Source organism: Lagopus muta, chromosome 28 (assembly GCF_023343835.1).
Source record: "Lagopus muta isolate bLagMut1 chromosome 28, bLagMut1 primary, whole genome shotgun sequence".
Lineage (NCBI taxonomy): Eukaryota > Metazoa > Chordata > Aves > Galliformes > Phasianidae > Lagopus > Lagopus muta.
The window spans coordinates 3,155,161-3,170,102 of NC_064460.1; the positions used below are offsets into that span (position 1 = coordinate 3,155,161).

A 14,942-nucleotide genomic window follows, 5' to 3' on the forward strand; every position below is an offset into this window, starting at 1 on the left:
CTGGGTCACGTGGCCTTCCCCCCCCCCCAAAAAAAAAACCGTATCCCTGGCCCCCTCTGAAGGGTCCTGCGCCCCCAAATTATATCCTGCATCCCCAAAGGGTCCTGGGACCCCACCCAACACAAAAAGCGCCCAAAATACAACCTTCAGCCCCCCCCAAAAGAAGCGTCCCGCACCCCCAAAAGGCGCCCTACAGCCCCCCAAATGTTTCTGCCCCCAAACCCGGGGGCGTCGCACCCCGCCCCGCCCCCCCCAGCGACGCGGCGTTAAATTATGCGGTTTATTTGTAACAGACCTCAGCCGTACAGTACAAAACTTACAGTAGATCTCATCACAAAGGTACTTACACTATGGTACAGATACAAAAGCTGCGGAGCGGCTCCGACCGCACGGGGGGAGGAGTGGGGGGGGGGGGGAGAGGGGACAGCGAACCCATGGACGCTACAAATGAAACGCGTTAAGGGGGGGGGGCGGCGGGGGGGGGGGGGGGGGTATTGCACATCGTCGTTGTTCTTCATACATCTGATTAAAAAATATAGATATGTACAGGGGGAAGCGACCTGGGGGGGTACAAAATCCCTACGTCTGCTGTAAAGCAAAGCGACAGCGCAGCCCTGAGCTCCTCTGGGTGGGTGAAGGGGGGGGGGGGGGGCGGGGTGAGGGGGGCGCAGAGCACCGCCCCCCCCCCCAACCCCAGTGCCCACCCATATCCCCCCCCCCACCCCTCCTTGAGCTCCGGCCGCAGAGCCAGCGGCTGCCGCGTTGAAAGGAGGAAAATAGGAACCCAAAATCAAACGAAATCCGGAGCGGAGCGCCGCCGGCGTGTGAGGTGGTTGTGTTATCCCATAGAAAAGAATCAGCCTTTGGTTTCACCCTCAGGGAGAGAGCAGCCCCCGCTGAGGGTACACACGGTGGGGGGGAGGGGGGTGCCGGGGGGGACCCCCCCCTCATACCCCCGTTTTTGGTTATCGCCCTCAAAGCCCCCCCCAGTGTGGGGCTGAGGGAGCGCGGAGCCTTCGTCCCACGGCCCCTCCGCCGCTCAGAGCTGTGCCAGCCCCCTCAATGGGGCTGGGCTGGGGGGGCACAGAGAGCTGAGAGCCCCCCCTGGGGTTATAGCACCTAATGTGAGGGTTAGGGGGATTTTCCCCCCCCACCCCGGAAGGGAACGTCTCAGAAATTCACGTGAGACTTTGGGGGGGGGGGGGGGGGGGGGGGAGAAGGAGTTATAAAAAGAGAAACTAAAAAGCTCAATAAATAACGGAGTGAGAAAAAGGGGGGGAGCACAAAAGAAGTCCGTTAATATTTAAATAACTCCATTTATAAAAAGGCAAATTGTTACGAGCTCCCCTCCACGGGGGGGGGGGTGGAGGGGGGAGGGGAGGGGAGGATATCTTTTTTTTTTTTTTTAATTATTGATTTTTTTAAATACCTTTTTGTAGCCAAAGTTCAGTGCAAAGGAGTTAAAAAAGGAACGACAACAACAACCAAAAAAAAAGAGCAAAAAAAACAACAAAAAACAAAAAAAAGAACCCAAAAACAAAACGACCGAAGAATTTCTGTGGGGGTCTGAAGGCGTGGGGGGGGGGGAGGGGGGGTAAAGGGGGGGGGCGGGGCTCAGCCGACCTTATGCTCGCCCCGCACGATGTGCGAGGAGAACTCGTACCGGTCCTGGCTGTGGTGGCCGCAGATGTTGCACTCGAAAGGGTCTCTGAAGCCGTGGCAGCCCATGTGGATGGTGAACATGACGTGGTCCAGGAAGAGGATGCGGCAGTGCTCGCAGCGGAAGGCTCGCACCGGCTCCCCGTCCTCGGTCACCACGCGCAGCGCCTCCCGCCCGCCGCCGGCCGCGTTGCGCGCCGCCCCCTCCGCCGCTTTCGGGTCCTCTTTGGCGAACGCCGGGCTCTGGCGGCTGCCGTTTCCCGGCGGAGGCTGAGCCGTCCGCTCCTCGTGGACGCTCTCCGTGTCCGTGGAGTCGTGGCAGCCGTTGGTGGGCGACGCGCCCGCCTCCCGCCCGCGGTACAGCGCCTGCGCCCCGTCCGCCGTGTCCTCGTGGCCCTCGGCGGCGTCGCGGCCCCCCGGCAGCTCCAGGCGGCCCGGCAGAGGCTGCAGTTGGGTGTAGACGGAGCTGATGACGGGGGTCACCTCCGAAATGCAGTTTGTGGGGGGCAGGCGGAGCGGGCGGAGGTGTTCGCCCCCCATCAGCGCCAGGGAGCTGCCGTAGGAGGGGTCCAGGGGGTGGTGGGCCGACACCATCTCCACGTCCTTCTCGAAGCCGGCGTTCACCTCGAAGGGGAGGTCGGAGAGCGCGAACCGCATCTGCTTCTCTCCTGTGGGCAGGAGATGAGATGGCGTCAGAGCACAAGGGCACCGGGACCCCCGTCCCACCCCACCCCATCCATCCCATCCCACCCCATCCCATCCCACACACAGCCCCACTGCTGGCCCACCCCATCCCACCCCATCTCATCTCACAAAGCCCCACTGCTATCCAAATTCCATCCTGCTCCACACACAGCCCCACTGCTGTCCCATTCCATCCCACCCCATCCCTCCCCACCCCGCAGGGTGGAAGGCACAATGCGAGCACCCACAGCACCCAACCACAGAGCATGAGCCATCAGCGCCTCAGCCCCTCCAGACCCCCTCTCCCATCTGCCCAGGCTGGGCAGGGAGCAGCCCCTTACCCACGAATTTCTGAGGTGTGGAGCGCTTCCTCTTGGTGAGGCTGTTGGCCAGGCGGTCGATGAACGTCGGCCGGTCGGCGGAGGGGTGCAGCAGGGAGTCCGGCACGATCTCCAGGTCCCTCATTTCATCACCTGGCAAAGCAGCAGAACGCCGCTCAGACAGCAGGCGGCGCGGAGCAGTGGGAGGAGACGCGGGGATGTGGCAGCCGCCGCGCCGGCCTTGGCAGCCTCCCACCCCGTGGCCACCGGGCACGGAAGCAGCAGGGCTCCGGCTGGGACCCCCGGCAGCCCGGTCCCGCTGCCCCCCCCCAGCACCCACCTTGCTGGCCGACCAGCGCCTGCGGCTCAGTGCTCAGACTCTGCAGGTAGCTGTGGCAGCGCTCCTTGTGCTCCTCCAGCGTGCTCTGCTGCTTGTAGCTGCGGCCGCAGTAGTTGCACTTGTAGGGTTTGCCAACGGTGGGAGAAGAGACTGCAAAACACACGGATGAAAATCAGATCGTGAGGACACGCAGGGGGCCACCGAGCCACTGACACTGAGCTCCAGGCTGCCTCTGCTCTGGCACCTCCGTACAGGCAGCCGGGTCAGTGCTGAGCAGCTGCTGCGCACTCAAAGTGATGCTTCGCAGCGCTGGGACCCGCGGCCCCGGATCCCAACCCGCAGCCGAGGCAGCGGGCACAAAGCTGCCTCCCCGCTGCTCCCAGCCAGAGGGCAGCAGAAGGGCCCCTGCGTGTGGGATGGTGCGAGATGCAAACGGCTTTGTTAGGGGCTGGCAGGGGAGAGCTGTGCTGCTGCCGCCCGCCGGGCAGGGAAGGCGCCCGGCTCTCGCCTCTGAAATCCACATTAAACGAAGGTTTTCTCGGTAATTAGCTCCCATACAGACTGATTGCTGTTTGATGCTGTGAGGACGTGTCCCACTTCTGCATCTCCTGGCGAGGGCTCGCAGGCACCTTCATATGCCAGCGGCGGGGGGAGGCTGGCACGGCTCCCAGTTGGGTTCTGATCCCAGGGATGGAGGGGTCTGACCTCGGGAATTGGGGTTCTGACCCAGGAAAGGGGATCCCAGCCCTCCAGCAGGACGGGGACGGAGCTGCTCTCCACACCCGAGCACAGCAGCAGCTCACGTGTGCTCTCTGCCCTCCGCACTGTCAGCAGGGATTCTGCCTCCAGCCACCGACTTCTGGCTTTTTTTTTTATCCTCAGAGATAAGGAAAGATTCCAGGGCATGGATTCCTTCGCCTGTTCTTCCCATCACTGTCAGAGGCCATCAGGCTCACCTCCTCCCCAGGGGGAACGGGCTTTTCTGGGCACCTGAACCCGGCAGCACTGCCAGGCAGGGTCACCCACAGCCCCACCAGCTGAGACACAGCAGAGCCAGAGGCAAAAGCAGCTCTCTGGTGTCACATCCAGCAAGGACGGCATCGGAACAGAGCAAACAGAACCCTGCGTGCTTCCACGGGGCATGGCCCACCCAGGGCTGGGACCCACCTCCATAAAGCCCATTAAACATTCGTCTTTATGGGAAAGAGATGCAGCCCACAACCTTGGGGCTGCCTCCAATGCCCCCAGCTTCACCTCCAGGACACGACAGCCCCCCCAGCACCCAGCGCCCAGCACCCAACACCCACCCCACGCTGCCCCATAGGAAGCCTCAGACCGAGCAGGAAGCTGAGCTGCTGGGTGCACCGGGCTCAACTCCCCCCCGTCAGCTCTCAGTTCACCCCTCCCCACCTCCCCACTCCCCACCCCGGCCAGGCACCCACCAGAGTGCGTCCTCAGGTGTCCAGTGAGCGCATCCCTCCTACGGCAGGCGTAATTGCAGAAGGGACACTTGAAGGGTTTCTCCCCAGAGTGCAGCTTGATGTGACGAAGGAGGTTTCCCTTCTGGGTGAAGGAAGCCCCGCACTGGTTGCAGTGGAACGGCCTTTCCCCTGCGAGGCAGAGCAGAGCGTGAAACCCCCAGAGGAGAGCAGAGCCCGGCTCCCCCCCCCTGAGCCCCACTCACCCGTGTGGCTGCGCTTGTGCACCATCAGCACGTTGGGGCCGATGCACACCATGCCGCACACGTCGCACTTCAATTTGCCGTTGGGCAGCCGGATGCCACCGGGGGAATGCGGCTCCTGGCCCGGCCCGTCGCAGAAACCCAGCGGCTCCGAGAGGGAATCCTCCACGATGACGCTGTCGTCCTTTTCCAGCATGCGATCCTCCTGTGCCAGCAGCCGGCTGCCTTCCTCATCGCTGTACATCTCCACCTTGATGGAGCTGGCTGCAGGAGGGCACAAAGGACACGGCTCAGGGGCAGGGTTTGCTCCTAAAGGAGCAGCGCCGATGCGGTGACAGCGCGGCTCAGAACGGACAGCCGGCACTGGAGGCCCGTCTGCTCATCCCAGCCACCACTGCTTCGGTGCTTTGTGAGGAAAAAGCATTCGGCCCCCCCGCATCCAAAGGCAGAGGGAGAAAGAAACGGCACTTAAAGCACTTGGGAAGAGCAGGAAACACCGAATTTTGATCGTGAATGAGTAAAGGCACAAAGAGCGCCCATTGCGAGTCCCTCGGTCAGCAAACCCCAGCCTGCAGCAGAAAAGCACTGAGCTGCAGGTTCTCATCCTTGCTGGAAAGCCTGGGATCCAGCTATGGAAACAGAAAAGAGAACCCGAGCAGGACAGCAGTGCAGGGAGCAAACGCTGCGGGGCATTCAGCCACGAGAGCCCTGGGTGACAACACAGCGACCCAGCGGCTGCTGGGGAAAGGTCCCAGGGGCTGAAGACCCCCAGGGCGCTGCCTGCCCTGTGAGAGGCAGAGGGCAGCCCAGAGAGCCCAGCTACAGGCTGCTGGCTGGAGCCAGAGGGCACAGAGCCGGGGGCCACAGCGCCACAGACCCCCCAGCCCTCCTTCCTCCTGCAGCACCGGGAGCGGAGCGGCTGCGCTGGCAGCGACTGACATTCCTGGCTGCTCCAGCGAGCTGTGGAATGCCACAAATCAGACGGGCTCCAGAGGATGGCAGTGGGACAGCGAGGGCTGCGCTGGCACAGATGGGGACAGGAGCCTTCCTCCTTCCCTCCTCTCTGCTGCTCCCTCCCTCAGCCGCACCTCCAGACCCTTCTGGAAGCGGAGCAGCGCCGTGCAGAGCAGGTCCTCAGCTGCCTGCGTTGGGACGTGCCGAGGACAGCAGGAATACCTGCCCTGCTGCCCTGCTGCTCCGAAACCTGGCCGGGTCACCCATAGGGCAGCACACAGAGCCCACAGCCTCAGAGAAAACATTTCCAGGATCCCTTGAAATATCAGACTCTGATTTCTTCTGTTTGAAGCGGGAGGATCTTCCCGAGCCCTTCGGGGAGCTGCTGGGGCCGAGCTTTATGGACACAAAGGAGATTTTTGCCGCCGGCGGGGACGATGCCAGCATCCCAGCTCCCTGGTGAAGGCAGGCATGGCAGCACAGCCCTGCAGGAACCCCAGGAGCTTCCAGGCCCGACGCTGACGTGCTCCCCAGGGCTCGTCTGGGTCTGTGCTGCGGGCAGAGGGCTCTCAGCTGTGGGTCCGGGCACAAAGCTGAGCGAGGAGCCCAGGAATCCCAGCTCTCGCTGCCTCGCTTCCCCTCCTGCACACAACGCTGCCTTCCCAGAGAGGCTCTCAGCAACGGCAGCGACGCATCCAGCCCGGCTCTGGCAACCACAGGCGCTTTGAGGCCATCTGCTGAGCCATCGGCCGAGGGCACTGCAGGCTGCAGCCGGGGGGGCTCAGAGCCACAGCAGCCCTGGCAGAAGCAGAACCTTCCTTCCACGCTGCCCGGCGCCACTGGGAGCAGCGGGGGCCCCCGGGGAGCACAAACACAAAGCAAAACGCTGCAATCTTGACGGCAGGAGCTGCCTGGATGCGCTGACGTTCGCTGCACTTTGATTTTCTTCCTCCCCCCCCCCCACGTCGTTCCCCTGAGGACTTGTTTTTCTTTCCTGGGCGCAGGAGGAAGGCCAACTATTGTTCTGTAATTCTCCTTTCAGAACCAGCGCTGAGTCCGGTCGCGCTGAGAGAGCCGTCTCCTCCGGCAGAACAGGTTATATAATATTCTTGCTCCTCTGGGGCTGGATGAACCAGCTGTGAAGTCAAGTCGGATCAGAGCAATGCCATCACCGGCGTCCTGCTGCTCACGGGGAAGGGCTCCTTGCTGCCCTTTCAGCTGGTCCACGTGCTCAGCTCCTTTTGCTTCCAACAGAGCCGCTCTCCACTTAAGGCTTCATTTCTTCCCACAGCTTCTAAGCGTTTTTAGAGTGCAAATAGACAACAAACAGCTAAAACAAATCCCCTCAGAATGGAGGCAGCTCACGACGTCACCCCTTCTGAAAACGAAATCCGTTTTAACTTCTTCACCCCGGCTCAGAAAGGGCCGGAGCAGAGGAGCCGCCATCACTGCGGGTCGATGGCAGGGGAGCCCCTCTGCCACGCAGAACTCTGTGCTCATCAGGGACACAGGGAGCAGCAGACCCTCAGTGGGGTGAATCTGACGGAGCACAGCCACAACACAGCCCCCCACCCACCGTGAGCCCCCAGAGCTCAGCCCATAGGCAGCGCTGTGGGGTGGCAGCAGGCACCCAAAGGCCCGGACCCACAGCGCCTGAAGAGTGGCTCCACCAGGACCCGGGGCCTGGGGGGGGGGGGGGGTTTACTCACCACTGAGGGAGCGGCTGGGGGAGGAGTGCTGGCTGTTGGGTGTGCTCACCGCAGCTCCAGCGATGGCCGAGCTGAACTCCTTCTCCAGAGAGGAATCCCCGCTGCCTTTGGGAACGCAGAAAGGGAAGAGGGATGTGAAGCTGCCAGCGAGACCCGCAGCCACTTTGCGCAGCAGCGACCCCCAGCTGCCCCCCAGCAGCAGCCCCAGGTGGGACCTGACAGCAGCACACAGCAGAGCCCACGGCCCCACAGCACAGCGGGGAGGGCAAAGTGCTTTGGGATGGGAGCTCCGTACTCAGCGCCCTCTGGGACAGACGGCACCCGCAGCGCCGTGCCCCCCAGCCCCCCATCGTGTCCCTCACCAACGGCTTGTGGTGCTGCAGGAAATACTGGGTCACGTTTCCTTTGCTCTAAAAACAAACGCAGGTGCCCACGGCGCTGGCAGACGGCGCGGTTCCCCTGGGAGCTCCTGGCTGCAGGCAGTGCCAGCAGCGCTGCTGGGTGCCTCATCCCCATCCCCGCTGCCCCGAGACGGACACAGCCGTGCCCCAAGGGCCTTTTCCTCCAGCCAGGCTCCAGGCTGAAGAAGCGAAGCGGAGCAGCAGCCCAACTTCAGGGCAGCTCAGCTCCACGCACCCAAAGCCCACAGCCGGCAGCAGGAAGCACCCCGCAGGGTCAGCAAAGCACCCAGAGCCCTGAGGCAGTGACACCCCTCCAGCACTGCAGCCCAGGGCTGCATTTTGACCCTTCCAGCCCTCCAACAGCCCCCAGCACTCAAACTTCAGCCCAGACTCCCAGGGCTTGGCTCGGCACAGCTCATCGAGTTGCTGTTTGTCACGCCTGCAGCATCAATGCTCCCCAGCTCCTCAGTGAACAGAGCTGGATGCTGAAGTTTGTGAGCACCTTACAGTGCCAGCGACCCAAAACAGGGGGAGGCAATGGAGGTGGGACGTACCAGATATGTAGGATCGTCCATTACAGTCTTCTATATCCATCCTTAAGGTACGTTGCTGAAAGAGAGAGCAGAGCAGAGTCAGAGTTTGCTTGCAGGAGCTGCTCAGCCACCTCCCCACCCCCCCCCCCAAATAAAACATGTCTGGGGCAGAGCTCTGCGAGCCCCCCCAGCGCAGCCCCACATCGCCATCAGCCCCACAGGTACAGAAACCCAGCCCTGGGGGGCACAGTGTGGGCACAGAGCCACCACCCACCCCAGGGACAGACGGACACGGAGCGTCGGAAGCATGGAGTGGGGACATCTGGTGCCATTCTGCTGATGGGAAGAGCTGGGTTTGAGGCAATGGGACCAAGTGGCAACGCAGCATTGAGCCCAGCGCCCTGCAGACACCACGCCGAAATGAGAGGGAAACCCACCCAGCTGGGGTAATGAACTCATTAGCTATGAGACGGCTCTCACTGGCCCACTCCCATCGCTTTGCTGTCACACACACGCTCACATTGCCTGCATGCAGAGCAGCCGTGCAGGGAAATCCCCTCTGTGCAGCACAGCCCAGCCTGGCAGCGGTGGGCGCACGGCCCTGAGCTCCTCTGAGCTGAGGGCGACGGAGCCGAGACCCCCTCCCCCATTTTGCAGCCCCCTCCACGCACGCAGCGCTTTGTGCCACCAGGCAGAGACCTCAGCGACGCTGCGCTGAAACTGGAGCAGCGCTCAGCACTGAAAGAAGGGCTGCCCCCCCCAGGGGCTGCACTCAGGGAAGCAAAGCCCCCCCCAGCAGCCCAGTTTAACCAAAGCCCGGGGCTGAGCACAGAGCCACCCAGACGTCCTCTGTGCTGAGCGCACGGGGGCTCCTGAGGACAGCGGGGTCAGCGCGCCCCCCATCCCAGCCCTACGCCGCCATCCCTGCAGCTCGCAGCCCCCCCAGCCCCCCCAGGACAGACCCACTGCCTTCACACGGGGCGAAGGGCGGTACGAAGCCCCACAGCAATCCCTGCAGTTTCTCTTCCCAAAGCATTGTTTCCATTCGCTCTGTTTTCCAACATGAGAGCTTTTTTTCCACCTTTGCCACGAATAGGAGCGCACGGAGCCATAAAAAAGAAGGGCAGTGATGTTGGAACGGCACCGAGGTCCATCTCCACGGTCCCACGGGGCCGGGCAGCCCCACAGCCAGGAGCAAAGCGCTGTGCTGTGTTTTATCCATCACCAAACAGCTCTCGGTCTGCACCGTGCGTTCAGTCGGACGAAGCGCTGCTGCTGCAGCAATGGAGCGGCTGATGGATCTTCGTGGGATGGAGAGAGGAAAACTCCCCGGGACGAGAACCCAAAGCTGGAGGGGTGGTGGGCAGCAGCTCAGGACCCCACGCCGTGCCCCCCCTCCTGATACATCCATGGGCATAACTTCACACGCAGGGCCGTGGACGGAGGACGCGCGGCGCCGATCCGAAGCACTGCTGAGGTCCAGCGACGAAGCCGGAGCTCGAAGCAGCGAAGGCCGCCCTTGGGGCTCTTTGTGCAGCATCAAGACCCGCACCATCACCTCCAACAGCAAAGCTGACAGATGCGGGATGGAAGAGCAGTGCTGCCCCACAGCCCCTGCTGTCGGCGGGGGGGGGTCCCTCCAGCACTGCTGGGGCCAACTGCGCTCCTGGGGGCAGCAGAGGATGCCCTCCTGGGGGTGGAGGGCAGATGCAGAGCAGCACTTCTGACAGCCACAGTCCCACATCCCGGCTCCGATGGAGGCATCCTCGAGGATCTGGGGTTCGCGTCCCTCCGCCGTGCATCCCGTCCTGCTGTGAAACGCTGCCCCCCATCCCCACCCCCATCCCCACCCCCTGGGGGCTGCGAGCTCCGTGCTACAGCTGACCCCCCCCCCCCCCCCACAGCCACAGAGAGCACAGAAATCCACCCATCCCACCCCACAAAGCGCTTCCACCCCACTGCCCACAGGGCTCCCCCCCGGTGACCCCCCCCCCTTCCCAAGACCCCCCCAGCCAGCAGCACAGCGGGCAGAGCAGCAAACAGACGCAGCCCGGAACCGATGGGGGGCAACGAGCAAAAATGAAGGTGGGGGGCACCGGGGTGGGGAACCACCGGTAAGGACAGAGGAACATCGGGAGACCCGGACCGGGGGGTGGGGGGGGGGGGACGACACGGACGCAGACAGAGCGCTGCCCCCCCCGGTGCCGAGGCGGCCCCGAGCCCGGAGCCCCCCATGCCCCCCCCGGGCAGAGCTGCGGCCGCGCTCCGCTGTCACCGCCGCTGCCATTGTTCGCGGAGATGTCACCGGGAGCCGCCCCCGTTACCGACCCCAAACCCCCCCCGTTATTCCGGCGGAACCCGCCCGACCCGGGAGGTGTTGCGGTGCGGGGGGGTCCGCCGGGGGTCGCCCCCCCCCCCCCAACCCCTCTCACCGTCGCGGCGCGGAGCGGCCCCCCCGGCCCGGCCCGGGCGCGGGGAGCGGCGGGGGGGGCTCAGCGGCCCGGCGGCGGCTCCGGTTCCATCGGCGGCGGCTTCACCTGAGGAGGGCCCGGCCCGGCCCCCCCCCCGCCCGCCCCGAGCCACTTCCGGGCCCCGCGCGCAGCCGCGCGCCCAACGCCGGCGGGAGGGGGGGGGAGTGGGGGGGGCGCGCGGCCACCGCGGGCGGCGCGGGGGGGGGGCGGAGCGCCGAATGCATCGATGGGGCCGAGGGCAGTGCGGGCTGTGGAGCGCCGAGAGAGAGAGGGAGCGCCGAGAGAAGAGCTGAGACGGGGGGGGGGGGGGAGAAACCGGGGAAAAAACCGCGGGGTGCGGGGGGACCGTGGGGGGGTATGGAGGGACAAAGCGGGGGAACGAGGGGACACTGAGGAGCCCGGGGGATACGGAGGGTCCCGCTGGGGGGCTCCGAAAGGTGCGGGGGGTCCTGTGGGAGCGGGGGGCGACGTGGGGACAACGAGGGGCTCAGGGGGACGCTGAGGGTCCCGCGGGGTCACGGGGTCACGTGGGGACACGGAGAGTCCCGTAGGGATGGAGGGCGATGTGGGGTCACTGGGGGTCACAGGGGGCGATGTGGGGTCCCGCGGGGTCCCACGGGGAATCCCATAGGAGCGCCCCGCAGCCGCGGGGATCCCTGACACCACCGCAGCCTGAGCTGCCCCGGCGCTGCCCCAGGAAGCATCGAGTCCATAAAAGCTGCGCAATCTTTATGGAGCCGCATTCACACCTCTCACTTTCAGGGGCCGTAAAGCAGCGACCTTCGTGCCAGCAGCGGCACGGCCGCATCCAGGGCGGGCCACGGGGCGACAGAGCCGTGGGGGTGACAATGCTGCGGGATGACATTGCCGCGGGGCGACAGAGCCGTGGGGGCGGCCGTCAGTCCTGCACAGACACACGGACGCGGTGCCAGGCGGTGCTCAGCACCCCGCGCAGGTTCCAGATGGGCGCCACGCTGTCGGGCTGCACGTTGTAGCTGCTGTCCACCGCTTTGCAGACGATCTCCAGCTCCGTCCCCGCCGCCACCGGCACCGTCAGCTCCCACAGCGCCCATGCCCACGCCCGGCCCAGCGGGGCCTTTTCTCCCGCCAGCCGCGCCACGTTCCACGTGCGCCCGCCGTCCAGCGACACGTCCACGCGCACCACCTCGCGCCCCCCGCCGCTCCACGCGTAACCCTTCACCGTCAGCTCCCCCGGCGGCACCGCGGCTCCGGGCCGCGGCTGAGTGACGGCCGATTGCACCGGCAGCTCCTGGATGGCGGGGGGCCGTGCGGTAATCCACCGTGTCCCAATCCACGCAGGGGGAGAAGCCCTTGTAGTCGTTCTGCTGCCAGTGGCTGGGGCTCTCGGCCGGGCTCACGGCCACGCGTCGCAGCCATTTGACGCTGCGCGCGCCCACCACGCCGGGCACCACGACGCGGAGCGGGAAGCCGTGGTCGCGGGGCAGCTCGGCGCCGTTCATCTCGTAAGCCAGCAGCACGTCAGCGGCGGGGCTGAGCGCGCGGCCGTAGGGGATGGACGCTCCGTACGGAGCCCCCCCGGGGTCGGCGTCCAAGCCTTCGAAGCAGACGTGCCACTCGCCCTGGCGCTCCTCGGGGAAGCCGGCGTGCAGCAGGACGTCCCGCAGCCTCGCTCCGCCCCACCGCGCCGTGCTGATGGCGCCGATGTCCCACGGCAGCCCTTTGACGGGCCGCACGCGGCTCATCTCGGCGCGGCGGTTACCGGCGCACTGCAGGGTCGCCGTCACTTCGTGTTTGGGGAAGCGGCTCCGCAGCTCGTCCAGAGACAGCGACAGCGTGCGGCCGCCGGGACCGTCCACCCGCAGCCGGTAGGAGCTGGGCTCCACCACCGGTACCGGGAGGTGGTTGCGGGTGAAGAAAAGCTCGTTGGGCGTCAGGAAGCGCTCGGCCAGCAGCTCGGCCGGCGGCTCCGCGTTGAATGGCTTCTGGCTGTTGACCCGCAGCCCGGGGTGCCGGGGGGGGTCCCCGGCGAAGGGGTCCTGGGCGTCGGGGGCCGGCGGTGCCTCGTCGGGGCTGAGCTCGCCCACCTTGTACTGCTGCAGCAGCTCCAGGACGTGCGGTTCTCCGTGCACCGCATACAGTGCCCAGAAGGGCTCCAGGGCCCCACCGGCCGCCAGCAGGATTTTGTCGGGTCCCCCCGGGTGCAGCTCCACGAAGTCGGTGACGTCGAACACGTCGGTGCCGTGGGTCACCCAGACGCGCTCCTCGGGGCTCCGGTGCCGCCCCACCTCCTCCCGTGTGTACCGGGGGTACGACGGGGCGGCGGCGGCGGCGTGAGCGGCCTGGGGGGGAGGAGGAAGAGGGGGGGCCTCGGCCTCGTCAGCGAGGATAACCCGGACCCACCTCCTTCCCGGTGCCCCCCCTCCACTCCCCACCCGGTGCGCGCTCACCCTCCGCCGCCGTTCTCCATAGCTCAGCGCCGCGCCGAGGCCGAGCAGCGCCGCCAACACCGGGACCACTCGCCCGCCGCCGCCCCCCCCCGGGCCCGGACCGCCGGGGACGATGTCCGTCCGGGAGGAGCCGCGGTGCGGAGGGAGCGGCGGGAGGGGCAGACGGACTCTGCGGAGAGAGCGGCGCTGAGCGGTGCCCGAGAGCGGAGGGGGGCCGGGGTCCCCTCGGGGGGATGGCACCGGGGGTAACTCTGAGCGTATTGCGGGCGGGGGGGGGTCCTACCTGCGCCGGGGGACAACGCGGAGCAGCAGCATCGCGGCGGGACCTGCGGGAGGCAACGCTCAGAGCGGAGCGGGGGGGCCACGACGCCGCACCCCACCTCCCCTCCCCCGGTAACGGATTTTCCGCTCCCCCCCGCTGCGCACCTGCGTGGCAACCGCGGCGTTGCGCGGGGCCGAAGGCTTTAACGGAGGGGCGAAGGGGCGGGGACAGACGGCTGGGGCCACGCCCCCTCCCCCTCCCCTTCCCCCCCCCCACGGCGTTGGGGGCGAGCGTTAAAGGGGCCGCGGGCCAAAATCCCGCACGCGTGAACCCGGGGCGGGACGCGCCGCCGCCCGTCGTGGCGATAAGCGTTATCGGGGCGCAGCCGGATACGGGCACGGCTCCAGCCTCCCCCCCCCCCCCCATTACACGGCGCTGTTTCTCTTTATTTATTGAGGTTTTTTTTTTCATTTTTTCTCCGTTTTTTTTTTCCTTCTTTTTCTCTTTACTTACATTAAATACATCGGTAGATCAGCAGCTGAGTTCTGTTACCACGATTCGTTATTTAAATGCGATGGAGGAGCTTCCTCAAAGCAAAACAACCAAACGGAATAAAAAAAAAACAAACCGAACAGCGGAGACAGAGGGAAAACGGGGAGGGTCGGAAAAGCTGCAGCGTCCCGCCTCGCTCCCGGGGGGGCCGATGTCGGGCCGCGCAGAGAGGGGAAAGCAGAGCCGGGGGTCGCATCGCAGCCCCGATCTGCTCAGCCCGCGCTGCGGGGCGTCATGCGGGACCCCCCCGCCCCCCATAAAGGGGGGACGACCCGCACGAGGGGCTCCCTGGGAGTCCAGGCTGCCGGGCGCGGAGCAGGGCAACGGCCTCGGGGCTGCGGTGCGGGGCACGGCGCCTTGGCGGCAGCCCAAGGGATCCGAGTTCCATCCGGGAAGAGGAGAAGGGAACGAACTCCCTCACCTCCCTCCTCCGCTCCCAACCTCCAGAGCAAACAGGACCTGAAGGAGAAGCAAGGAGCGGCGGAGCCGGGCGCTTCCCCACGTCGAGTGCCGAGCAAAGGAGGGAGGAGGAACGGGGCCAAAGCGAGCGGGGCTCAGCGGGACACAGGGCCGCAGCTCCGCCCGGGGGGGTCGGGGGGGCAGAGGCAGCTGTTGGGGTCGCCCGCTGGCTCTGCGTCCCCCCCCCCCCCAAAAAAAAAGATTCCCAGGCACTTCTGAACCTTCAGCAAAGGGGAAAGAAAAAAAAAAAGGCCACCAAGGAAGAAAGCGAAGGACGCTGCAGCTTTTCTCTGCCGGACAGCCGTAAAAAAGGGAGGAAAAAAAGAAAGGAAGAAAAAAAAAAAAGGAGGAAAAAAAAAATAGTGACGAAACCAAATCCATCTCAGACCCCGCGCTTTTCCCAGAGGTCTCCGGTGCCTCTCGTCGGTCGCACACAAAACCAAGCCGAGGATGCGCTGCCATCGTGCCGCCAGGAGGGGAGACGCGAG

General features: G+C 65.4%; 1 protein-coding gene across 4 annotated transcripts; it reads right to left on the minus strand.

Annotated features, from left to right (window-relative positions):
- Positions 1-1,594: 1,594 nt before the first annotated feature.
- Positions 1,595-14,921, minus strand: IKZF4 (IKAROS family zinc finger 4). Of its 4 annotated transcripts, XM_048928646.1 has the most exons (9): positions 13,957-14,719; positions 13,465-13,507; positions 8,303-8,357; positions 7,348-7,452; positions 4,688-4,948; positions 4,446-4,613; positions 3,004-3,153; positions 2,685-2,816; positions 1,595-2,327 (listed from the first exon to the last, which is right to left on the minus strand). In XM_048928646.1, exons 1-9 carry the CDS (start codon positions 13,965-13,967, stop codon positions 1,615-1,617), a joined length of 1,638 nt encoding a protein of 545 aa, XP_048784603.1. In that variant the 5' UTR covers positions 13,968-14,719; the 3' UTR covers positions 1,595-1,614. The 4 variants fall into 4 exon arrangements, with proteins under 4 accessions (XP_048784603.1, XP_048784604.1, XP_048784601.1 ...); XM_048928647.1 differs by lacking the exons at positions 13,465-13,507; positions 13,957-14,719 and adding an exon at positions 10,714-10,800; XM_048928644.1 differs by lacking the exons at positions 1,595-2,327; positions 2,685-2,816; positions 3,004-3,153; ... (2 more) ...; positions 7,348-7,452; positions 8,303-8,357 and adding exons at positions 11,467-13,073; positions 13,182-13,350 and having other exon boundaries at positions 13,957-14,921.
- Between the last annotated feature and the right edge of the window lie 21 nt (positions 14,922-14,942).

Excerpts from the sequence above, each read along its gene's own strand:
- IKZF4 (XM_048928644.1), bottom strand. The coding sequence starts at position 13,496 with ATGCTGCTGCTCCGCGTTGTCCCCCGGCGCAG. Across the intron at positions 13,351-13,464 it reads CGCGTTGTCCCCCGGCGCAG|AGTCCGTCTGCCCCTCCCGC; the intron begins GTAGGACCCCCC and ends CTCTCTCCGCAG. Across the intron at positions 13,074-13,181 it reads ATGGAGAACGGCGGCGGAGG|GCCGCTCACGCCGCCGCCGC; the intron begins GTGAGCGCGCAC and ends CCTCCCCCCCAG.